This window comes from Nerophis ophidion, linkage group LG08 (genome assembly GCF_033978795.1).
Source record: "Nerophis ophidion isolate RoL-2023_Sa linkage group LG08, RoL_Noph_v1.0, whole genome shotgun sequence".
Lineage (NCBI taxonomy): Eukaryota > Metazoa > Chordata > Actinopteri > Syngnathiformes > Syngnathidae > Nerophis > Nerophis ophidion.
The window spans coordinates 8,042,854-8,065,537 of record NC_084618.1 but is presented as its reverse complement, the minus strand read 5'-3'; the positions used below and the strand labels follow the sequence as shown (position 1 = coordinate 8,065,537).

The 22,684-nt window shown below is 41.5% G+C and overlaps 1 protein-coding gene across 1 annotated transcript in view; it reads right to left on the bottom strand.

The window, feature by feature from the left end:
• The window catches only part of cpxm2 (carboxypeptidase X (M14 family), member 2), a 76,532-nt gene extending 54,809 nt beyond the window's left edge, over positions 1-21,723 (bottom strand). The window contains exons 1-3 of the mRNA XM_061907587.1: positions 20,821-21,723; positions 11,495-11,596; positions 2,628-2,737 (exon numbers count right to left, since the gene is read on the bottom strand). Of these exons, the coding sequence (XP_061763571.1) occupies positions 2,628-2,737; positions 11,495-11,596; positions 20,821-21,178 (570 nt within the window). The 5' untranslated portion in view covers positions 21,179-21,723. The remainder of the gene's footprint in view (positions 1-2,627; positions 2,738-11,494; positions 11,597-20,820) is intronic.
• Positions 21,724-22,684: the final 961 nt, after the last annotated feature.

Here is a 22,684-nt window from a genome sequence, read left to right as displayed (position 1 = left end):
AATATTTTATGTCTGAACTGGAAAACTACATTTTGTTGTCAAATATTAGCTCATTTGGAATTTGATGCCTGCAACATGTTTCAAAAAAGCTGGCACAAGTGTCAATAAAGACTGAGGTTGTTGAGGAATGCTCATCAAACACTTATTTGGAAAATCCCACGGGTGAACAAGCTCATTGGGAACAGGTGGGTGCCATGATTGGGTATAAAAGCAGCTTCCATGAAATGCTCAGTCATTCACAAACAAGGATGGGACAAGGGTCACCACTTTGTGACCAAATGTGTGAGCAAATTGCCCAACAGTTTAAAAACAACATTTCTCAACCAGCTATTGCAAGGAATTTAGGAATTTCACCATCTGCGGTCCGTAATATCATCAGAAGGTTCAGAGAATCTGGAGAAATCACTGAACGTCAAGCGATGATATTACGGACCTTCGATCCTTTCAGGCGGTGCTGCATCAAATAGCGACATCAGTGTGTAAAGGATATCACTACATGGGCTCAGGAACACTTCAGAAAACCACTGTCAGTAACTACAGTTGGTCGCTAAGTCTGTAAGTGCAAGTTAAAACTCTACTATACAAAGCAAAAGCCTTTTATCAACAACACCCAGAAACGCCGTCAGCTTTGCTGGGCCCGAGCTCATCTAAGATGGACTGATGCAAAGTGGAAAAGTGTTTCAAATTGTTTTTGGAAACTGTGGATGTCGTGTCCTACGAACCCAAGAAGAAAAGAACCATCCGGACTGTTGTAGGTGCAAAGTTCAAAAACCAGCATCTGTGATGGTATGGGGGTCTATTAGTGCCCAAGGCATGGGTAACTTACACATCTGTGAAGGCACCATTAAGGCTGAAAGTTACATACAGGTTTTGGAGCAACATATATGTTGCCATCCAAGCAACGTTATCATGGACGCCCATGCTTATTTCAGCATAACCATGCCAAGCCACGTGTTACAACAGTGTGGCTTCATAGTAAAAGAGTGCGGGTACTAGACTGGCCTGCTTGTAGTCCAGGCGTGTCTCCCATTGAAAATGTGTGGCGCATTATGCAGCCTAAAATACCACTGTTGAACAACTTAAGATTTCCACCAAGAATTCCACCTGAAAAGCTTGAAAAATTGGTCTCCTCAGTTCCCAAATGTTTACTGATTGTTGTTAAAAGGAAAGGCCATGTAACACAGTGGTAAAAATGCCCCTGAGCCAACTTTTTTGCAACGTGTGGCTGCCATTAAACTCTAAGGTAATGATTATTTGCAACAAAAACAAACAAGTTTCTAAGTTTGAACATTAAAAATACCGTCTTTGTAGTCCAGGGGTCTCAAAAACACGGCCTGCGGGCCAATTGTGGCCCGCGAGATGTTATTTTGCGGCCCGCACCTTAATATGAAAATTTAATGTTGGTGCGGCCCGCAAGTTTTGTATGAATAACGCTTTACAGCGTCATACTTGTATACCCTCGCTTTTTCCAGGGGACTCCCAGTTGTCAGTGCCCCTCCAGGGGTAATCATTCTCCCGAATTCCCCCCTAACAACGATAATGAGGGGGCACCGTGGAGGCACTGCCTTTAACATCCTCTACAATCTGTACAAACAAGCGTGCCAGCCCAGCCACATGTTGTATTTGGCTTCTGAAGACACAGTAAGTGACTGCAAGACATAGTTGATCAACAGCCAAACAGGTCACACTGAGGGTGGGCATATCAACAACTTTATCACTGTTACAAATATTTGCCACACTGTGAATGAACCCACACCAAACAAGAATGACAAACACATTTTGGGAGAACATCTGCACCGTAACACAACATAAACACAACAGAACAAATACCCAGAATCCAATGCAGCCCTAACTCTTCTGGGCTACAATAGGGGGCGGGGTTGGGGCGGCGGGGGTGTATATTGTACAATATATTGTTTTCCGGGTGGAAACCGAGAGAATGATTGCCCCGGGAGATTGTCGGGAGGGGCACTGATATTCGGGTGTTTCCCAGAAAAAACGCGAGAGTTGGCAAGTTTGTTGTTAGGGCGGGAAACCATTCAAAGAAGGTGAATTCATTAAAAAAATACATGTTAGATTTTTTTTAAGAAATCTTTTCTTGCGGCCCAGCTTCACCCAGCTTCTGGTAAATTGAGTTTGAGACCCTTGTTGTAGTCTATTCAATTGAATATAAGTTGAACATGATTTGCAAACCATTGTATTCTGTTTTTATTTACGAACCACCAACTTCACCGGTTTTGGATTTTGTATATAAAACTTTTATGGAGGTGTTTGGAGGTTTTTTTTAAGGACTTCGAAGGCAGATTAGAGGGGCTCCACTCGGCCCCATTGTAAGTGGACTTTATATCGAATTTATTTAATGTTTAGAATGCATTCAAAGAAATACATAATTCGTCGTGTCTTTCATAATGACAAAATTCCCCAAAAAAGTGCAGTTCCCCTTTAAAGTGCAACAATATTTTTTTCTAATTAAAGTTGTTTTCATTTTCTTTTATATATGCTGTGTGACTGGACTGCACTTTACAGCGACAGCTTGTCTCACTGTGCCAAAGCAGCCTGTATACGTCTATCGCTACCTCCTAATTATGTGCATGTTTCTGGGGCATTTGCGCCGAATCCGGGCTCACCTGAATATTGAGGCGGCCTCTGTGTGCCCCCAGACCGTAACGTTTGGTCGTTGAAGCGTGGAGCTGGAAGTCATCAATCTTCAGCGTCTCCAGTCCCATCGGAGGACACTCTGGGTAAAGTAGGGCATACACAAAGGCCTTTGAGTGTGTATTGTACAGTTGGACTTAATGGCCTCTTAATCAATTCATTAATGTTGATTAGTGCTTGCACCAGAGCCCTTAGCTCCTAATTCTTCCTCTTTACAAGACCGTTCAGGACAATACTACTTTGTCCATCACGGCATTATTACAAAAAAACAAACACATGTTGCAATGGCGGTAAGGAGCATTATCAGAATCAGAATCAGAAATACTTTATTAATACCCGACAAAAATTACAGGGAGACAGAACAGGAACGCTGCCAACTTACTTGCCTTACAAAAAAGGTGAGAAACAGGTAAACGCTGTAAATTCAGTCTAAGCCTGGGCCCATGGAGAAGGGGTCCAGACTGAGGCCAAGGGAGAAAAAAACTCCTAGCCACAGCATACATAAGCATGTGTAATCCAATCCAATCCACTTTATATGTATAGCATATTTAAACAACAAAAATGTTTCCAAAGTGCTGCACAACAATATTAAAAACAATATTCACATACTATCCTTAGATACACCATTGACTGAATAAAAACAAAAAAATAAATAAAAAAAACAATATAAAAACAATATAAAAATAAATATGATTAAAAACGATTTTAAAGGGTAAAACCAATTAATAATATCCTCTTAAGGCCCAAGCTGTTTGTTTATACCGTATTTCCTTGAATTGCCGCCGGGGCGCTAATTCATTTAAAACCTCTTCTCACTCCTGCGCTTACCAAAGGCATGCGGTAAAAGTAAGCATGCGCTAATTATTTTAAAACCTCTTATCACTCCGGCACTTACCAAAGGCATGCAGTAAAAAATTGAGTGTGATGTAAGCTTGAACCTTAAATCCTACTGAATAGCTCTTAATTTTCTTCACTTTATGCGATTTCAAATTACCGGTATTGAAATCAGCCTCCTCCATTTTGAAAATGATGACAGGGGAAGTGTCACTCGTGACGTCACGAGTTTGACCAGGCGGTAATACTAAGCCTGCGCTAATTATTTTGGAAAGCGAGTTTGACCCGGCAGTAATTCAAGGCAGGCGCATACTATATGCCCCGCGGCAATTGAAGGAAATACGGTATGCTTTTTTTTTTATTTCTCTTTGCTATTTGGGCTTATTGGACCCTAATTAGAATAAAAACTAAGAATCATCTTTTGATGTGATGTACATAGTCCATAAGTACACAAATGTGTACTTCATGTTTAGTGACATGTTCATTTTTATTTTTACACTTTTTTCCCCAAATTCCATTGTATGTTATTCTCTTCTGAGACCACCAGATGGCAGTATAAGTGTCCACATAAGTGGCCACTTCAGTAATGTGTTTTGGAAATAAGAGCTAAAAGGTGCTGTCTTACGCATGCGGCCACTAAGCCTTTAGATCAGTGGTTCTTAACCTTATTGGAGGTACCGAACCCCATTAGTTTCATATGCGCATTCATCGAACCCTTCTTAATGAAAAATAAAATGTTTTTCTTTTTTTAATTCAAGACAAAGTTATGTGTTTTTGGTAACACTTCAGTATGGAGAACATATTCTAAGTAACAAAGACTTAATCTACAGGTTTTTGGACACTGGGGGAACATATACTAAGAAACAAAGACTTAATTTGGAGTTATTGTTAGGGTTAGAGGGTTAGGGTTATAATGAGGCCATGCCGAAAAAGGCATTAATAAATACTTAGTAATGACTAGTTAAGAGCCAATATGTTACTAATTTGCATGTTAATAAGCAACTAATTATTGGTGAATATGTCCCCCATACTAAAGTGTTACCATGTTTTTTTACTGGTGCACAAAATGAACCGTGCATGAACATCACCTTGTTCAAAGAACAAAACCGACATTAACTAGACTGCATAAACTCACAACAAATTACACACCTGTAAATCAGTGTGACTTCTGCTGTTGCCGTATGCGTAATACGCCGATAGGGAGAAGTTTTTATTGAGACAATGAGTCGGGTGTGTTTTGACCTCTGCCGAACCCCTGAGGCCGACTCACCGAACCCCTAGGGTTCGATCGAACCCAGGTTAAGAACCACTGCTTTAGAGGTTTTAAAACAATAGAAATCAAAATGCAAAAACACAGAGGACCACACAACTCACGTAGTGTTATAAGCCAGAGAGTAAAAGTGGGTCTTAAGACGAGACTTAAAACATTCCCTGTATCCCCGGGTTTTCAGTCTCATCTTGGGCACAACGACCTGGAGCTGGCTCTCGGACCTCAGAACGCACGCCTGAGTGTAATTTTGTATGAGATCCGAGATATAATGAGGTGCCAGTCTATACCAAGCTTTAAAAGCAAACAGGAATATTTTAAAATCAATTTTAAAATGAACAGGGAGCCAGTCCAAAGTCTCAAGAAATGGGGTCATTTGCTCGCGTTTCCTGGCCCCTATTTCATCATTGATATATAAACTATTAGACTACGTGTGCGATAGTAGTGGGTTTCAGTAGGCCTTTAAGCATTGAAATTAAGAAAAAATATTAATATATGACTTACGTTGAAGCAACATTCACAACATTTGGGGGGGTCCCTAAGGATTACAGCCTCATTCGTCAATGCCAATGCTAGAGAGGACTTCTTTAGACCACGCCCATTTCATCAGAGAGTTTGTCCCCAATATGGCGCCCTGTAGTCACGTGATGGGCTTTCGACCAATCATTTGGAGATCGTCTGGCCGTACTTTCTCTGATTGGTCAAAATAGCCTCACGTGACTACATTGAGCGTAGTTGGGGACCAACTCTGAAACAGAGTTGGCCACACTTTGGGCTCTGATAGTCATTGCGCAACAATGCCCTCTAAAGGTTGCCGGTAGAATTGCAGTTAGAGCTTGACGACATCATTGTAGCGTCATCGCCATGTTCTTAACCTTTGATATCCGAGCTCAGATCCCTTGAATGCGAAAAGATAAACGTGTCCACTGAGTGCACATCAATCGTTTGGCCTGCACAAGGAAGTCTGCTGGACTCACTCCAGCCAATAAAAAAAAAAAAGTATCAGCACATCAAGGAGGAATGTTTTCATTTTGCAGCTGGAAGTGGAGTTTGGAGCGCACTGCCGCCTTTAAGTGGTTGCATGCGAAAGCGCTGTCATTCTTTTTTTTGGACAAAATAAGTTTGACTCTACCATCCAGTGAGACAATTTATGTTCTCGCTCCAAGCTAAATTGATTCCCGCTGTGGGAAAAACAATTCCGAGCGAGTTCTAAGTCCAAGGAATACGTGTCAAAAATCCACCGTGTTAGCGGATGCTCAGGCATTAGGAGACGTGCAGCCCTCCCAGCGTCTCGTAAGGTTAAAGGTGAGCGGGCCGAGCTTTAAATCATTAGCTCCATCTGCAATGCTTTTCCAGCGGGGAATGCAACATCTGGCTGCAGCGAGAGGGGACAGGGCGCCTGGTCCAGGCCTCACAAGAGGCAGCTCGGCCAAAAGTAACACCGGCTTAGATTAAGGATAGCAGGATTTGAGGATATGAGAGTAGAAAGAGTCTTTTAATTTTCAGGGGGTGGCATCAACTTAAAGGCCTACTGAAACCCACTACTACCGACCACGCAGTCTGATAGTTTATATATCAATGATGAAATATTAACATTGCAACACATGCCAATACGGCCTTTTTAGTTTACTAAATTGCAATTTTAAATTTCCCGCGAAATATCCTGTTGAAAACGTCGCGGAATGATCCAAGCTATAAGTAGTCTGCCTTAATCGCATAATTACACAGTTCTCTGGACATCTGTGTTGCTGAATATTTTGCAATTTGTTCAATTAATAATGGAGATTACAAAGAAGAAAGATGTAGGTGGAAAGCGGTGTATTGCGGTCGGCTGTAGCAAAACAAACACAGCCGGTGTTTTTTGTTTTTTTTACATTCCCCAAAGATGAAGGTGAAGCTTTAATATGGAATAGAGCGGTCTAGCGAACATGGTTCTCTACCACATGTCAAGCGGCAGGTTTCGGTGAAAAAAATTGTGGTAATAAGTCGGCTCTAACCGAGGAAATGAGCGGAGCTTGTGTCGTTCCTCCTGCAGCTGTCAAAGAGGCAGTTGTGGACTCTCTTGGCTCCTCCGTGGCTTCCCTCAGACACTGGCGGTCTCCACACCCCTCCGACTTACAGGTATGACTAAATAATCTCACTAAAACACTAGTAACACAATAAGCAGATAAAGGATTTTCCATAATTATCCTAGTAAATGTGTCTAATATCTGAATAGCTCCCACTGCCCTCGTCTTTTTTTCTTCTTCTAGTCCTTCACTCCCACTATCCTCATCCACAAATCTTTCATCCTCGCTCAAATTAATGGGGAAATTGTCGATTTCTCAGTCCGAATCGCTCTAGCTGCTGGTGGCCATGATTGTAAACAATGTGCGGATGTGAGGAGCTCTACAACCAGTGACGTCACGCGCACATCGTCTGCTACTTCCGGTAAAGGCAAGGCTTTTTTATAAGCGACCAAAAGTTGCAAACTTTTTTGTTGATGTTCTCTACTAAATCCTTTCAGCAAAATTATGGCAATATCGCGAAATGATCAAGTATGACACATAGAATGGACCTGCTATCCCCGTTTAAATAAGAAAATCTCATTTCAGTAGGCCTTTAACACGCATAGGTGGAAGTCAGTATCCAACCTTAAGATGTCCCCCGCAAATAAATCCAGGTCAGCTCCATTGGCTCCCGCTTTTTTAGGCCTCCAGTGATGAAAAGCAGACTAAAGGAAGTTATGGCCAAAAGAGGCACAGTTAATCTTCGTTCATCATGGGCTTTGTTGAGGTAAATGAATTATAAATCAGAATTTTCTTTTATAGCTAGAACATAAAAAAATAGTTTACGGACTCCTAAATATGTTTTTTATTAACATTGTGACATGACATAAACACCCACGTAGTCACTTTTACGCTCGCTTGATCCAATTATGGTGATGCAGACTGAAGATGAGCCAATCAATGGCCACGATACTGAACTGGTTTGGTCTTATTTAGTGGCCGATACTACTGTAGTATTGATATTTCTTGCTTATTTAGCCATTTTTATGGTTAAACATTTCCTAATTCTATATATAGAATATGCTTGAAAAAATGTTTGAAAAATATTCGACAGAAGTTTGACAATTGTACTCACCGGTAATCCTAGGTATCTGTGTTTTTATTGCTTTTAACATTTAAGTGAACATTAATGTTGCTAAAAACAGTCATGAATACGCTGTCTGAAATGTACCGTATTTTCCTAACTATAAGGTGCACTTAAAATACTATTTTTTCCTTCTCAAAACTCGACAGTACGCCTGTGGAGGGGGGCGCAGTCTGCGCGGTCTGCACGCCTCCTGCGGGAAGGGAGTGTGTATGGGCCGGCTTTGAAACCCAGCTGACAGGTGAGTAGATTGCCCAGCTGGAACAGGTTATCTAATCACCTGTCTCCTTTATCAGTAGCGTCCGAGGCTATGAGGGGGCGCGCTGAGGAGAAAAGGGAAAAAACCCAGACGAGGGATGAGGAGGCCGCTGGCAACATTGCCCATTATAAACATTAAAATAAAAGTCTTGTTCAAACCTGGACTTCGGGCTCCGGCAGATTCTGTCGGTTCCAGGAGAACCCAAACACAGAGACTTTCACAGCGCCTTATAACCCGGTGCGCCTAATGTAAGAAATAGGTTTGGTTGAGCTTTCCGGCCACGAAGCAATTTTATTTGGTACATGGTGTAATGATAAGTGTGACCAGTAGATGGCAGTCAAACATAAGAGATAAGTGTAGACTTCACCATGATGGCAATATGTCTCAAGTAAACAACACCAACATTTTAAATGTTCCAGTGAAAATATAGAACATTACACACGGTTCTCAAAAACCTATCAAAATGTTTTAGTACGACTTTGGTAAGCTATGAAGCCGTATCGCTTGATTGATTGTCGGCGCATTAAACATACAAGTATTATTATGGTGTGTGTATAAGGTAAGACATATTATCTGGGGCGGTATGGCGTAGTGGGTAGAGCGGCCGTGCCAGAAACCTCAGGGTTGCAGGTTCGCTTCCCACCTATTGACATCCAAAAAGCGCTGCCGTTGTGTCCTTGGGCAGGACACTTCACCCTTGCCCCCGGTGCCGCTCACACTGGTGAATGAATGATGAATGAATGATTGGCGGTGGTCGGAGGGGCCGTAGGCGCAAACTAGCAGCCACGCTTCTGTCAGTCTACCCCAGGGCAGCTGTGGCTACAGATGTAGCTTACCACCACCAGGTGTGAATGAATGATGGGTTCCAACTTCGCTGTGAGCGCTTTGAGTATCTAACAATAGAAAAGCGCGATATAAATCTAATCCATTATTATTATTATTATCATCTGGCGTTTTGTTACGCAAGAATATGCAAAATCAACTTCTGTTACCTTTCGGTACCAGCTGATCAGTATTTGGGATCCGCATAAATCCTGAAAAATTGCGCAGGTCCGCCTTTGTAGTTCGTGCCGACACCATAGTCGAAAAGCATCTTCTTTTTCTCCATCTTCTGGTTATGGGACATTCATCCCCCGCGGTTGCCATTTCTAATATAAAGTAGTGTAAAGTTCTTACTTATATCAGTCAGTAAACTCGCCATGAAAGCGCTAAAACATATCGGTGGGGTGAGTTTACATTATTCACCCAAGGAACTTTAGTTATAAAGTTGCGGTCAGACGGTTTTTCGCAGGATACATTTCCGGTCTTGCTACGGTGTGCTTAATATATGAAAAAAGATCAAAAATAGACCATTCGTCGGCAATGCACCCTATGGTCCGGAAAATACGGTAAATTTCTCATTAAAATACATAATTATGAGTAAATTTTGCACAATATATAAAAATAAAAATACAGTACTAACCAGATATGCTTTGAAAAGGGCTTCATAAATAACTGACAAAAATAAATGTACATACAATTATGTTGTACTAATGTAAATAAACTAAATAATATGTTTTCTTCACTAAACTGTCAATAAAATGAAAATGCAAATGAAAATACAGCTTCACCACTTTGGTCATAATTTGTGCGCTTAAAAAACTTCTCTATGATATTAGCTCCAGACTTCTTCTGTTTGTTTGACAATGCCATTACTACCCTAAGTGGTGGAACTGTGTAATACAAATGAGTGCTGCTGCAGCTCATACGGCCCACAGCTGAGAAACAGATTTTTTTTTTGGCGGCTTTCTAGGGGGCCCTATAGTTAAGATAGGTATGGTATAAATAATAACAACTTTTATAATGGCAAAAGTAATCTGACTTTTGTAATAATATATACAGCCTACAATACCTGATTAGATCTATGAATTAATTCGTCATTAAAATCTGTGATTATGAATAAATGCGTGATCAATCAAAATAAAAATATAGTACTAACCACATATACTTATAAAAAGGGCCTTATAAATAAATGATACAAATACATGTACATGCAATTATGTTGTACTAATGTAAATTAACTAAATTGATATGTTTTTTTAACTAAATTATCAATAAAATGAAAATACAACTTCACCTTTTCAGTCATAATTTGTGCGCTTAAAACACTTTAGCTGCAGACTTCTTCTGTTTGTTTGACATTGTCATTACTGCCACAAGTGGTGGAACAGTGTATTACAACTGAGTACTGCTGCAGCCCATATGGACCACAGCTGAGAAACATATTTTTTTTTGGCGCCCTGCTCGGGGGCTATGGTTAAGAAAGGTATGGTATAAATAATAGAAACTTTTATAATGGCATAAGTTATTTTTAATTCTGTAATAATAGATAAAGCCTACATTACCTGATTACATCTTTGAATTAATTTGTTATTAAAATACATGATTATGAATAAATATCGCGCGATACATAAAAATAAAAATATAGTACTAACCAAATATACTTATGAAAAGGGCCTTATAAATAACTGATAGAAGTACATGCAATTATGTTGTACTAATGTAAATTAACTAAATTAATATGTTTCTTAACTAAATTATCAATAAAATGAAAATACAACTTCACCTTTTTAGTCATAATTTGTGCGCTTCAAAAACTTTAGCTCCAGACTTCTTCTGTTTGTTTGACATTGTCATTACTGCCACAAGTGGTGGTAAAGTGTATTACAACTGAGTAAGAACCACAGCTGAGAAACAGATATTTTTTGGCGGCCTTCTAGGGGGCCCATGGTTAAGATAGGTATGGTATAAATAATCACAACTTTTATAGTGGCAAAAGTTATTTTTACTTCTGTAATAACATAAAGCCTACAATACCTGATTACGGCTATGAAGTAGTTCCTTATGGAGAGTATGAATTGGAAATACAAGCTGCCTGGTGCAAACTATTGTTTGATCTGAGTGAGTTTAAGCATCCTATTTGTGTTGTCAAGATGTGTTTCCTACATGAGCATGAAGTGAATTATATTTATATAGCTCTTTTCTCTAGTGACTCAAAGCGCTTTTACATAGTGAAACCCAATATCTAGGTTACATTTAAACCAGTGTGGGTGGCACTGGGAGCAGGTGGGTAAAGTGTCTTGCCCAAGGAAACAACGGCAGTGACTGGGATGATTGCTGGCACGGCAACTCTGCCAACCAAGCTATACCGCCCCAACACCGACAGGGGGCAGCGCATTCTAGTAACGCGCTGGTATGATCATCATAATCACCATCATCATAAATCCATCAACAGGGTTTGGCATATGGTATTTATTACCTGACACTTCTGTTCCTTCAGGATGTTTGTCAAGGGACGTCGTACTCACCATCGTTGTACCCCTTCTGCTGTCCGTCTCCTTCGGAGCTTCCGTTCGGGGATTTCTGGTTGCCCTTCTTGTTGTTCTCTGCTTTTTTGCCAGACGATTTGTCTGGGGAAAGAAGGTAGATTTGAGTCGTGGTTGATGTATAAGAGCGCAGGAAAAGCAATTAACTTGAGTAGAGGAAGTTCTCTAGGTGGGGAATTTGAACCCGCCTACCTGTTTTACTACTGCGGGTTTGACTTTGAGTCAAATGTCAATGTCTACCCGGGTAATGATTGGGATAGCTGCTGTATTTTTAAAAAAACATGGCCTAAGACAGGGGAGCCACATTCCACCGAAGATGGATTTTTTTTTTTTGACTCCACGGCATGTGATAACAATCCGTCACACATCTGAAAGTCTTTAACTGACTCAGTCATGGGGGACGCATCAGGTCCTCATAAGCAGCCGCCAACGTGCATTCAGAAAGTTTTAATCGGATGACACAAGACCAAGTGCAATATTTTTTTCACATGACACTATGCATCTTCTGCAAGCTCACTCTTCTACTCCTGAAGTGCGGCGCACAAAAAAAAACGGCGAATTTGTCAAAACATGCACACCACTGAGTATTATTTTTTTCATGTAGACGTCATTAAAAACCTCATATGTCTGGTTGACTTGACATTTCTCACACAGCTCAATCCACTCTATATAAAAACAAACAAACACTGTTACTTTAAAGTGTTTAGCTGAATGCAAATCCGGGATACACCTTTAAAGGACTGACAAGCATGTGTGTGTCAAATTTAAACAAGATTGGCTGGAAAACGTGGCTGCCATCAAGCATGACAGCTTTTCAAGGGCATGGGCGAGGCTTAGCAAATATTTATTTATAACTAATTGTTAATTTGGACTTGGAGAAGGCATTCGAGAGTGTCCCTTGGGAAGTCCTGTGAGGAGTGCTCAGACAGTATGGGGTATCGGACTGTCTGTTTGTGGCGGTCCGCTCCCTGTATGATCAGTGTCAGAGCTTGGTCCGCATTGCTGGCAGCAAATCGGACACATTTCCCGTGAGAGTTGGACTCCACCAAGGCTGCCCTTTGTCACCGATTTTGTTCATAACTTTAATGGACAGAATTTCTAGATGCAGTCAAGGCGTTGGGGGGAATCTGGTTTGGTGGCTGCAGGATTAAGTTTCTGCTTTTTGCAGATGATGTGGTCCTGATGGCTTCATCTGGCCAGGATCTTCAGCTCTCACTGGATCAGTTCGCAGCCGAGTGTTAAGCGACTGGGATGAGAATCAGCAGAGTCCATGGTTCTCGCTCGGAAAAGGGTGGAGTGCCATCTCCGAGTTGGGGAGGAGACCCTGCCCCAAGTGGAGGAGTTCAAGTACCTCGGAGTCTCGTTCAAGAGTGAGGGAAGAGTGGATCGTGAGATCGACAGGCGGATTGGTGCGGCGTCTTCAGTAATGCGGATGCTGTATCGATCCGTTGTGGTGAAGAAGGAGCTGAGCTCTCAATTTACCGGTCGATCTACGTTCCCATCCTCACCTATGGTCATGAGCTTTGGGTTATGACCGAAACGACAAGATTACGGGTACAAGCGGCCGAAATTAGCTTTCTCCGCCGGGTGGCGGGGCTCTCCCTTAGAGATAGGGTGAGAAGCCTGTTCGGGCATCTGGTCAGGTTGCCAACCAAACGCCTCCCTAGGGAGGTGTTTAGGGCATGTCCGACTGGCAGGAGGCCACGGGGAAGACCCAGGACACGTTGGGAAAATATTTGCCAACCCTCCCGATTTTTCCGGGAGACTCCCAAATTTCAGTGCCACACCCCAAAATCTCCCAGGGCAACCTTTCTCCCGAATTTCTCAAGATTTCCGCCCAGACAACCATATTGGGGGCGTGACTTAAGGTATTGCATTTATCGTCCTCTACACCTGTCATCACGTCCGCTTTTCCTCCATTCAAACAGCGTGTCGGCCCAGTCACATAATATATGCGGCTTTAGCAGACACACATATGTGAATGCAATGCATACTTGCTCAACAGCCATACATATCACACTGAGGGTGGCCGTATAAACAAATTCAACAGCCATACATGTCACACTGAGGGTGGCCGTATAAACAACTTTAACACTGTTACACATGTGCGCCACAGTGGGGAACCACACCAAACAAGAATGACAAACAAATTTCGGGAGAACATCCGCACCGTAACATAACATAAACACAACACAACAAATACCCAGAACCCCTTAGCAGCACTAACTCTTCCGGAACGCTACATTCTACAATATACATCCCCGCTACCATAAAACCCCACCGGAGGTCTCAAGGTTGGCAAGTATGGTTGGGAAGACTATGTCTCCCGGCTGGCCTGGGAACGCCTCGGGATCCCCCGGGAAAAGCTGAAAAAAGCGAAAGAAGATGGATGGATGGATGGATGTTAATTTGGCTGACATCGAAATGTTGTAAATATGTGTATTACATGTAGAAATGGGTACCAAATAAGTTGGCACTACCTCTTGCACGTAAAATCAAATCCAATCTCCAATTATTTGCAAGTTTCGCCTTCAGATATAGTAAACATTGGTATCAGGAATGAAGTGCTACCCAGTATCAGAATATGGGATATCTGAAAGAAAGGGAATAGGCGATGTCTTGGAGCCCTGCAAATGTACAGTCATGGTCAAAAGTTTACATACACTTGTAAAGAACATAATGTCATGGCTGTCTTGAGTTTCCAATTATTTCTACAAGTCTTATTTTTTTTTGTGATAGAGTGATTGGTCATAAAAAACATTCATGAAGTTTGGTTCTTTTATGAATTTATTATGGGTCTACTGAAAATGTGACCAAATCTGCCTGGTCAAAAGTCTATATACAGCAATGTTAATATTTGGTTACATGTCCCTTGGCAAGTTTCACTGCAATAAGGCGCTTTTGGTAGCCATCCACAAGCTTCTGGTTGAATTTTTGACCACTCCTCTTGACAAAATTGGTACATTTCAGCTAAATTTGTTGGTTTTCTGACATGGACTTGTTTCTTCAGCATTGTCCGCACGTTTAAGTCAGGACTTTGGCAAGGCCATTCTAAAACCTTCATTCTATCCTGATTTAGCCATTCCTTTACCACTTTTGACGTGTGTTTGGGGTTATTATCCTACTGAAACATCCTACTGCGCCCAAGACCCAACATCCAAGCTGATGATTTTAGGTTGTCCTGAAGAATTTGGAGGTAATCCTCCTTTTTCATTGTCCCATTTACTCTCTGGCAGCAAAAACAGGCCCAGATCATAATACTACCACCACCATGATTTACGGTAGGAATGGTGTTCCTGGGATTAAAGGCCTCACTTTTTCTCCTCCAAACATATTGCTGGATATTGAGCTACATTTTTGTTTCATCTGACCACAGAACTTTCATCCAGAAAGTCTTATCTTTGTCCATGTGACATCAGATGAAACAAACATTTTCAGTAGACCCTAAAACACTTTTTCTGCAGGCGAGCTACTTTTCAATTGACCAAGTTGAGGAGATCTACCTCATTCCTATTTATAATTTATATTTATTTATTTATGAAAGAGACATTTTTTTTAACAAGTTAATGGTGTTTAATGATAATACAAGCATGTTTAACACACATAGATTCCTTTCTTTCATGAAGACAAGAATATAAGTTGGTGCATTTGATTCTGATGTCTTGCATTGATTGGAATTAGACAGTGGTGCTGATAACGTCCGCATTTTCAAATGGAGGAAAAAAAAAAGTCCTCCTTTCTGTCCAATACCACATGAAAGTGGTTGGATTTGGCATCTCATTTGTCCAACTTGCATACTCGTTTTTAAACACTTTGTTATGAGAGTAGCATATGTGTGTGGCCCTTTAATGTCTGGCAGCAGGTGAGTGACGTCAGTGAGAGTGCGGGTGGGCAAGCAAGTGAGAAAGCGGTCGCTGAGGGCGGGGGAGAAATACATTGGCATCAAACTCCGTAGCTTGCTAGCTTGTGCACGCTAGCTTTCTGAGACTCTTATTTTGTTAGCACAGGCAGGATGAAACAGGTCTTTTATGGTGAAGACAGGAACTGTGCAGTCGGTCTTTAGAGTTTTGACAGTAGGTACGGAGTCTCTAGAAATAAAATGTGTTTCTCTGCGTCCGCCCTGTTAGTGATTTTTTTCTTAAATATGAGCTTGCAGCAGCCAGCGTCATCTCACAAGATCTTCGGGTGCCGAGAATGTCAAACAACTGACGAAAGTGAAGTCTTGGTATGATTGATGATTGCTCATTTTTATGTATATTTTTTAATGCCTGGCTTGAGATCGACTGACACACCCTCCGAGATCGACCAGTCGATCGCGATCGACGTAATGGGCACCCCTGCCCTAAAAGAACCAAACTTCATGAATGTTTTTTGTGACCAAGTATGTGCTCCAATCACTCTTACCACAAAAAAATGAAAGTTGTAAAAATGATTGGAAACTCAAGACAGCCATGACATTATGTTCTTCACAAGTGGATGTAAACGTTTGACCTCGACTGTTTCAAGAGTATGTCAGAGTAGATTTCTACTAACAGGAAGCGAGAAGAAGTGTAAGTATGTCCAAGATGGACATTTACAAGGCATAGTAGTGGGAGATGGAAGAAGCAGACAGGTGACACGTGAGTTAAGCGGGTGTACACAGCTGCTCTACATTAGCCGACCCAGAAACGCTTACAGTAAGTGTATCCCAATCTGCTACCGTGGGTTGCGTCGAAGCAGTCGCACAAGTCAATGAAATAACTGTTAATTCATGCATTTTTTTAAAACTAAAAATGTCAACCGCGATCAAGCTTTTGAGCACGACTTCGTACGTTCTCCACTGGTGATTGTGGGGAGAAGTTGGATGCCGACTTGTTAACTTGTGCAGGAACCACGGGGCTCCGATGGATGTGTACGGCGTGGACTGAGGTGGACCTTGTTGTTGATTTGTTTCTCCCCAGCACATCCATCATGCTGTCAATTGATCCAAAGTGTCCTCTCAAGTCCCAGAGGAGGCCGAGTCTGAAAATTCTCTCAATTACGTTGTCAAGCGTCTGGGCAATATGATTAGACCTAAAAGCTTTTGGTAAAATGGTAATAACCCGAATTTTAACCTGAACTCATTGATGCAATATAAAACACAAGGAGTGCTATTGTGTCCCTTCGATGCCCCGGTGTGTCGGTGTCACTTTAAGAAAAAAACAGCGTTACCGGTACAACGTCTGTGTCATTTGACTGCAAACCACCAAAACTGTTAATCATGAAGCACTTCGTTCGGCTCACTGGTGTCAGCTCGTACTAAAACAAGGAGAAGGTGTGACGTGTTGTGTTTGACATCGGTTTCTGTCGCCATTGACAATCTAATTGGAACTGTAGAAAAAGGGAAAGGTCCGAAGTGTGGAGTCATTTTGATCTCATAGAGACAAATAAGGCATGTTTCATATTCCTTTCTGCACAGCTTTTCATAAATAACAACAACAAAATAAACCCAATTTGTATTTGCTTACTATTCATTCTATTTGCAGGTCAAATGTGGTGACTTTTTTAATCCAGCAAATTGTAAAACACCAACACGGTATCAGTGCAACGTCAATACAGCACTCACTGAAGTATCATTTACCCATTACTACTTACAATATTACTAACATTAACCCTGAGCTAATCATATACCGTATTTTTCGGACTATAAGGCGCACATGAATTCCTTTCATTTTCTCAAAAATCGATGTTGCGCCTTATAACCTAATGTATGGCATAATTCTGGTTGGGTTTACTGACCTCAAAGCAATTTTATTTGGTACTTGGTGTAATGATAAGTGTGACCAGTAGATGGCAGTCATACATAAGAGTACGTGTAGACTGCAATTTGATGGAAGTATAAACAACACCAAAACGTTAAATCTTCCATCGAGAATATAGAACATTACACACGGCGCTTAAAAATCTGTCAAAGTGTTTTTAGTACGACTTCGGTAAGCTATGAAGCCGCACCGCTTGATGGATTGTCGGCGCATTAAACATACCAGTATTATTATGGTGTGTGTATAAGGACCGCAAAATGGCACCTATCAGCAGACATATTACATGGCGTTTTGTTTCACAATATTACTGAAAAGACCTGAATAGACCCGCTCATCGGCACCCTGTGGTCTGAAAAATACGGTACTTAGTTTTAATAATAACCCTTACCCAAAGCAAAACCCTAACCTTTGCACTAACCAAAACCCGTATTTATGGCGGTAATCCTGACCAAAAGACTAAACATGGTCGTATGTCGAAACAAAACCCGGACCATAGCGTTAACCAAAAACAAATCCTGAATACGTACCATTATCTAGATTCTAGCTAACACCCAAGCCCTCGCTGTAGCCTTAAACCAAAACTGTACACCATTGCCAGAAGTTATCAATCATTCAATCAATCAATCAATCAAAGTTTATTTATATAGCCCTTAGTCACAAGTGTCTCAAAGGGCTGCAAAAAACCACAACAACATCCTCGGCTCAGATCCCACATCAGGGCAAGAAAAAACTTAACCCAATGGGATGACAATGAATCCATAGTCCAAAACCCTAAACCAGTCCCTAACCCTGATACTTTATATTTGTGATCATTTACAGAGTAAAATTTGTTTTTTCATTTAACCCATCCTCTTGAGAACCAGTGGGCATCTACCATGCAATGCCCCGGGACCAGATTTGGGTCCTACCTGTATATAAATTCAACGGTGTGAAGGTCAGGACAAGTTTTTTTTTCTTGCCTTTGTTGCCAAGAGTTTGCTCATGTGGGGTTCAGTTGTTTCTTTCTTTTTTTTAATTTCATGTATTTATACATTTTTTCAGCTGATTATGGCACATGGGTGCGATCAGACAAGCTCTGCTTCTTCCCACTCCTGTAGGGACCGTTGACCTCTTGAGCAAAATGTGTGCTTATGAAGTTTTAACGGGTTCCAAAACAAATAAAATTGAAATTGATAGAATTCAACTGAAAAGTGTCAGTGAATGAGATGACTGGTTCCGCAGTCCGGAAATCCCCACCGCCATTCTGTTACTGCTACGCTGTGCCGCGAAATAGCGTGGACTTTTACGAGATCTCAGGAAATCGTGCGTAATTATGTGATAAGGGGAGTTGTAGTAAAGTGAACTACTAACGGTTTATTCTGTTGCACACAAAACAAACACTCCCGTATCCTCATATAGGTGCCCAGGATCCATCATCAAACCCCAAAACCAGTGAAGTTAGCATGTTGTGTAAATGGTAAATAAAAACAGAATATAATGATTTGCAAATCCTTTTCAACTTATATTCAATAGAATAGACTGCAAAGATAAGATATTTAACGTTCGAACTGGAAAACTTTATGTTTTGCAAATAGTAGCTCATTTGGAATTTGATAACTGCAACATGTTTCAAAAAAGCTGGCACAGGTGGCAAAAAAGACTGAACAGGTTGAGGAATGCTCTTCAAACAATTACTTGGAACATCCCATAGGGTGAACAGGCTAATTGGGAACAGGTGGGCGCCATGATTGGGTATAAAAACAGCTTCCATGAAATGCTCAGTCATTCACTAACAAATTTGCGAACAAATTGTCCAACAGTTTAAGAACAACATTTCTTAACGAGCTATTGCAAGGAATTTAGGGATTTCACCATCTAAGGTCTGCAATATCATCAAAAGGTTCAGAGAATCTGGAGAAATCACTGCACGTAACATTGAATGCCCGTGACCTTGGATCCCTCAGGCGGTACTGCATCAAAAAGCAACCTCAGTGTGTAAACGATATCACCACATGGGCTGAGAGGAACACTTCAGAAAACCACTGTCAGTAACTACAGTTTGTCGCCACATCTGTAAGTGAAAGTTAAAACTCTACTATGCAAAGCGAAAGCCATTTATCAACAACACTCGGAAATGTCGCCGGCTCTGCTGGGCCCAAGCTCATCTAAGTTGGACTTGTGCAAAGTGTAAAAGTGTTCTGTGGTCTGATGAGTCCACATTTCAAATTGTTTTTGGAAACTGTGCATGTTGTGTCTTCCGAAACAAAGAGGAAAAGAACCATCCGGATTGTTCTAGGCGTAAAGTTCAAAAGCCAGCATCTGTGATGGTATGGGGGTGCATTAGTGCCCAATGCATGTCTAACTTACACAATTGTGAAGGCACCATTAATGCTGAAAGGTACATACAGGTTTTGGAGAAACATATGTTGCCATCCAAGCAACGTTATCGTGAACGCCCCTGCTTATTTCAGCAAAACAATGCCAAGCCACGTGTTACAACAGCGTGGCTTCATAGTAAAAGAAAGTGGGTTCTAGACTGGCCTGCCTGTAGTCCAGACCTGTCTCCCATTGAAAATGTGTGGTGCATTGTGAAGCCTAAAATACCACAACGAAGACCCCAGACTGTTGAACAACTTAAGCTGTACAAGCAAGAATGAGAAAGAATTCCACCTGAAAAGCTTCAAAAATTGGTCTCCTCAGTTCCCAAACCTTTACTGAGTGTTGTTAAAAGGAAAAGCCATGTAAAACCCCTGTGCCAACTCGTTTGCAATGTGTTGTTAAGTTAATGATTATTTGCACACAAAAAAAAAGTTTTTCAGTTTGAACATTAACTCAAAAGGCCTTTGTGGCCACATGCGTGGACAGCAGCTTTTAGCTCTTATTTCCAAAATTGTGTACACTACGGTCTTATGCCGACATATGGACACTTATACTGCTATCTGGTGGTGTTAGAAGAGTATAACATACAATGGAATTTGGAAAATAAAAGTGTGAAAATAAAAAATAGCATGTCACTACAAATGAAGTACACGTTTGTGTACATATGGACTAAGTACATCATATAAAAAGAGGGTTTTTACTTTTGATTCTAATTAGGGTCCAACAAGCCCAAATAGCTAGGAGAGATAAAAAAAATAATAATAATGTAATAAAACAGCTTGGGCCTTAAGAGGTTAAATATATTGTCTTTTCAGTCTATTCAATTGAATATAAGTTGAAAAAAATTTGCAAATCATTGTATTCTGTTTTTATTTACCATTTACACAACGTGCCAACTTCACTGGTTTTGGGGTTTGTATTTGTGTCAACGAGGTGAAATTACGTCTGAAAAGTGACAAGTTGACTTTGGTCGCCGTCCATTCCGACGTTTTCAAAGTGCCGTTCTGCTGCCGTTCTGCATCCAGTGGAACCCTAACCAAAGTCCTAAAACCCACCAACCCACACCAAACAACATCCGCGGTGTTGTTGCCATGGAGCTGACAGTGTTAGTCCAACAAAGTCAACATGCTGAAAGACAGTAGCGTTTTTTTTGTTGTTTTGTTTTTTTACCTGCCTTCCCTTTGGCTGTCTTCTTGCCAGGATATTGTCTGGGTTGCTCATGCACATCCGCCGCAGAGGCCCCGGGCTTCTCGGGCATCTGGACCCGGGCGTACTGTTCCCTGGTCAGCAGCTCCTGCATGTAGTAGTCCTCGTCCTCGCTGGCCGAGCCCCGGCCGAGGTCGGCCAGAGCGACCAGGAGTCCCAGCAGAGCCACTGGGAAGAGGACGGCGGGGCGTTGTTGACCTCTCATGACACCACCCAGGCGTGGGGGGAGGTGGTGGATAATCTCCAGTGAAGGGTTCTGCTGGATCTTGCCGCCGATGCTGCTGTTGCTGCTGCTGCGGTCTCTCGCCACGCCGCGTTCCATCCAATACTCCCCCCACCCTCCTCCCGTCTTTTCCTCTCCGCTCAGATGCCGGGAGAGTTCACAAAGTTCTCCCAGCTTTCCAAGTCACTGGGGGAAGCCAGAGGGTCCATGGACGCCTCTGCCTGTGAAAAATGCAGAGAGGGAGGGAGAGGTGCGAAGCTGGCAGGTGACTCCGAAATCAAAAAAAATGTTGGTGGTGTTTTTCTCGCTGGGAAGTGTTCAACATCCGCTGTTCCTCCCACTCTGTCTGCAGGCAGCCCGGCCTGACGAGTTCCCAAAAGTGTCCTCTCCGGAACTTTATCTGGATCTGGCCCGAGGCGCGGGGAGACGAGGGGTGGTGGGAGTCGCACATGGAATCATCACAGCTTCTGACGTCTCGTCAAGCCGAGGCAAAGGCCGACTTGGCCTCAGTCAACATCTCTCAAACGTGCTCGAGAGGAAACGAGCCGCTTCATTGCACGTTAGTGATGTGGAAGGAAGGTGTCCATATTCAGACCTGCAGAAGAAGGAAGATGATCAGTAAAAAAAAGGAGTTGTGTGTGGACTGGCACGTTCCCTCATGCACTAAAATTCACCTCCTCCCAGACGAGGGAGGAAAACAATTTTTTTTTATTGCAGATTTCCTGTGTTTTGCAGAAAAGACATCTGCACTTTGATATAAAAACACATTCACACACAAAAGAAAACCAACAACAAACTGTTCATTTCCCGACTCTACTTTAAATTTGGGCTTGAGTTAGTTGAGCATTCCAAGGAATTACTTTTATAACAAAAGCAGCACGCCATCAGGTTCTCATCATCGTCAGGCTTCAGACGGGGAAATATGGCCAAATACATGTTATTAAAACAATTAAAACACAACTAGATATACAGTCGCGATCAAAAGTTGACATACACTTGTAAAGAACGTAATGTCATGGCTGTCTTGAGTTTCCAATCATTTCTACAACTCTTATTTTTTTTTTGTGATAGAGCGATTGGTGCACACACTCGTTGGTCACAAACAACATTCATGAAGTTTGGTTCTTTTATGAATTTATCATGGGTGTGCCGTTAGGGGTGCATGTCTGATGCAAGGGCTGTTTAACATAGGGGTGTAACGGTACTCAAAAATTTCGGTTCGGTACGTACCTCGGTTTAGAGGTCACGGTTAGGTTTATTTTTGGTACGGTAAGAAAACAAAAAAATATAATTTTTTTTGTTATTTATTTACCAAATTTGCAAAATCTTCCACCAAATTTTTTTTCTTAGCGGTGTGGGAAAAAATCGATTCGAATACGTTGTGCGATTCAGAATTAATTCTCATTTTTTAAAAATTGATTTTTTTTAATTTATTCATTTATTTATTTTTTTACCAATCCAACACAACACTACACAGCAATACCATAACAATGCAATCCAATTCCAAAACCAAACCTGACCCAGCAACACTCAGAACTGCAATAAACAGAGCAATTGAGAAGACACAAACACCACACAGAACAAACCAAAAATAGTGAAACAAAA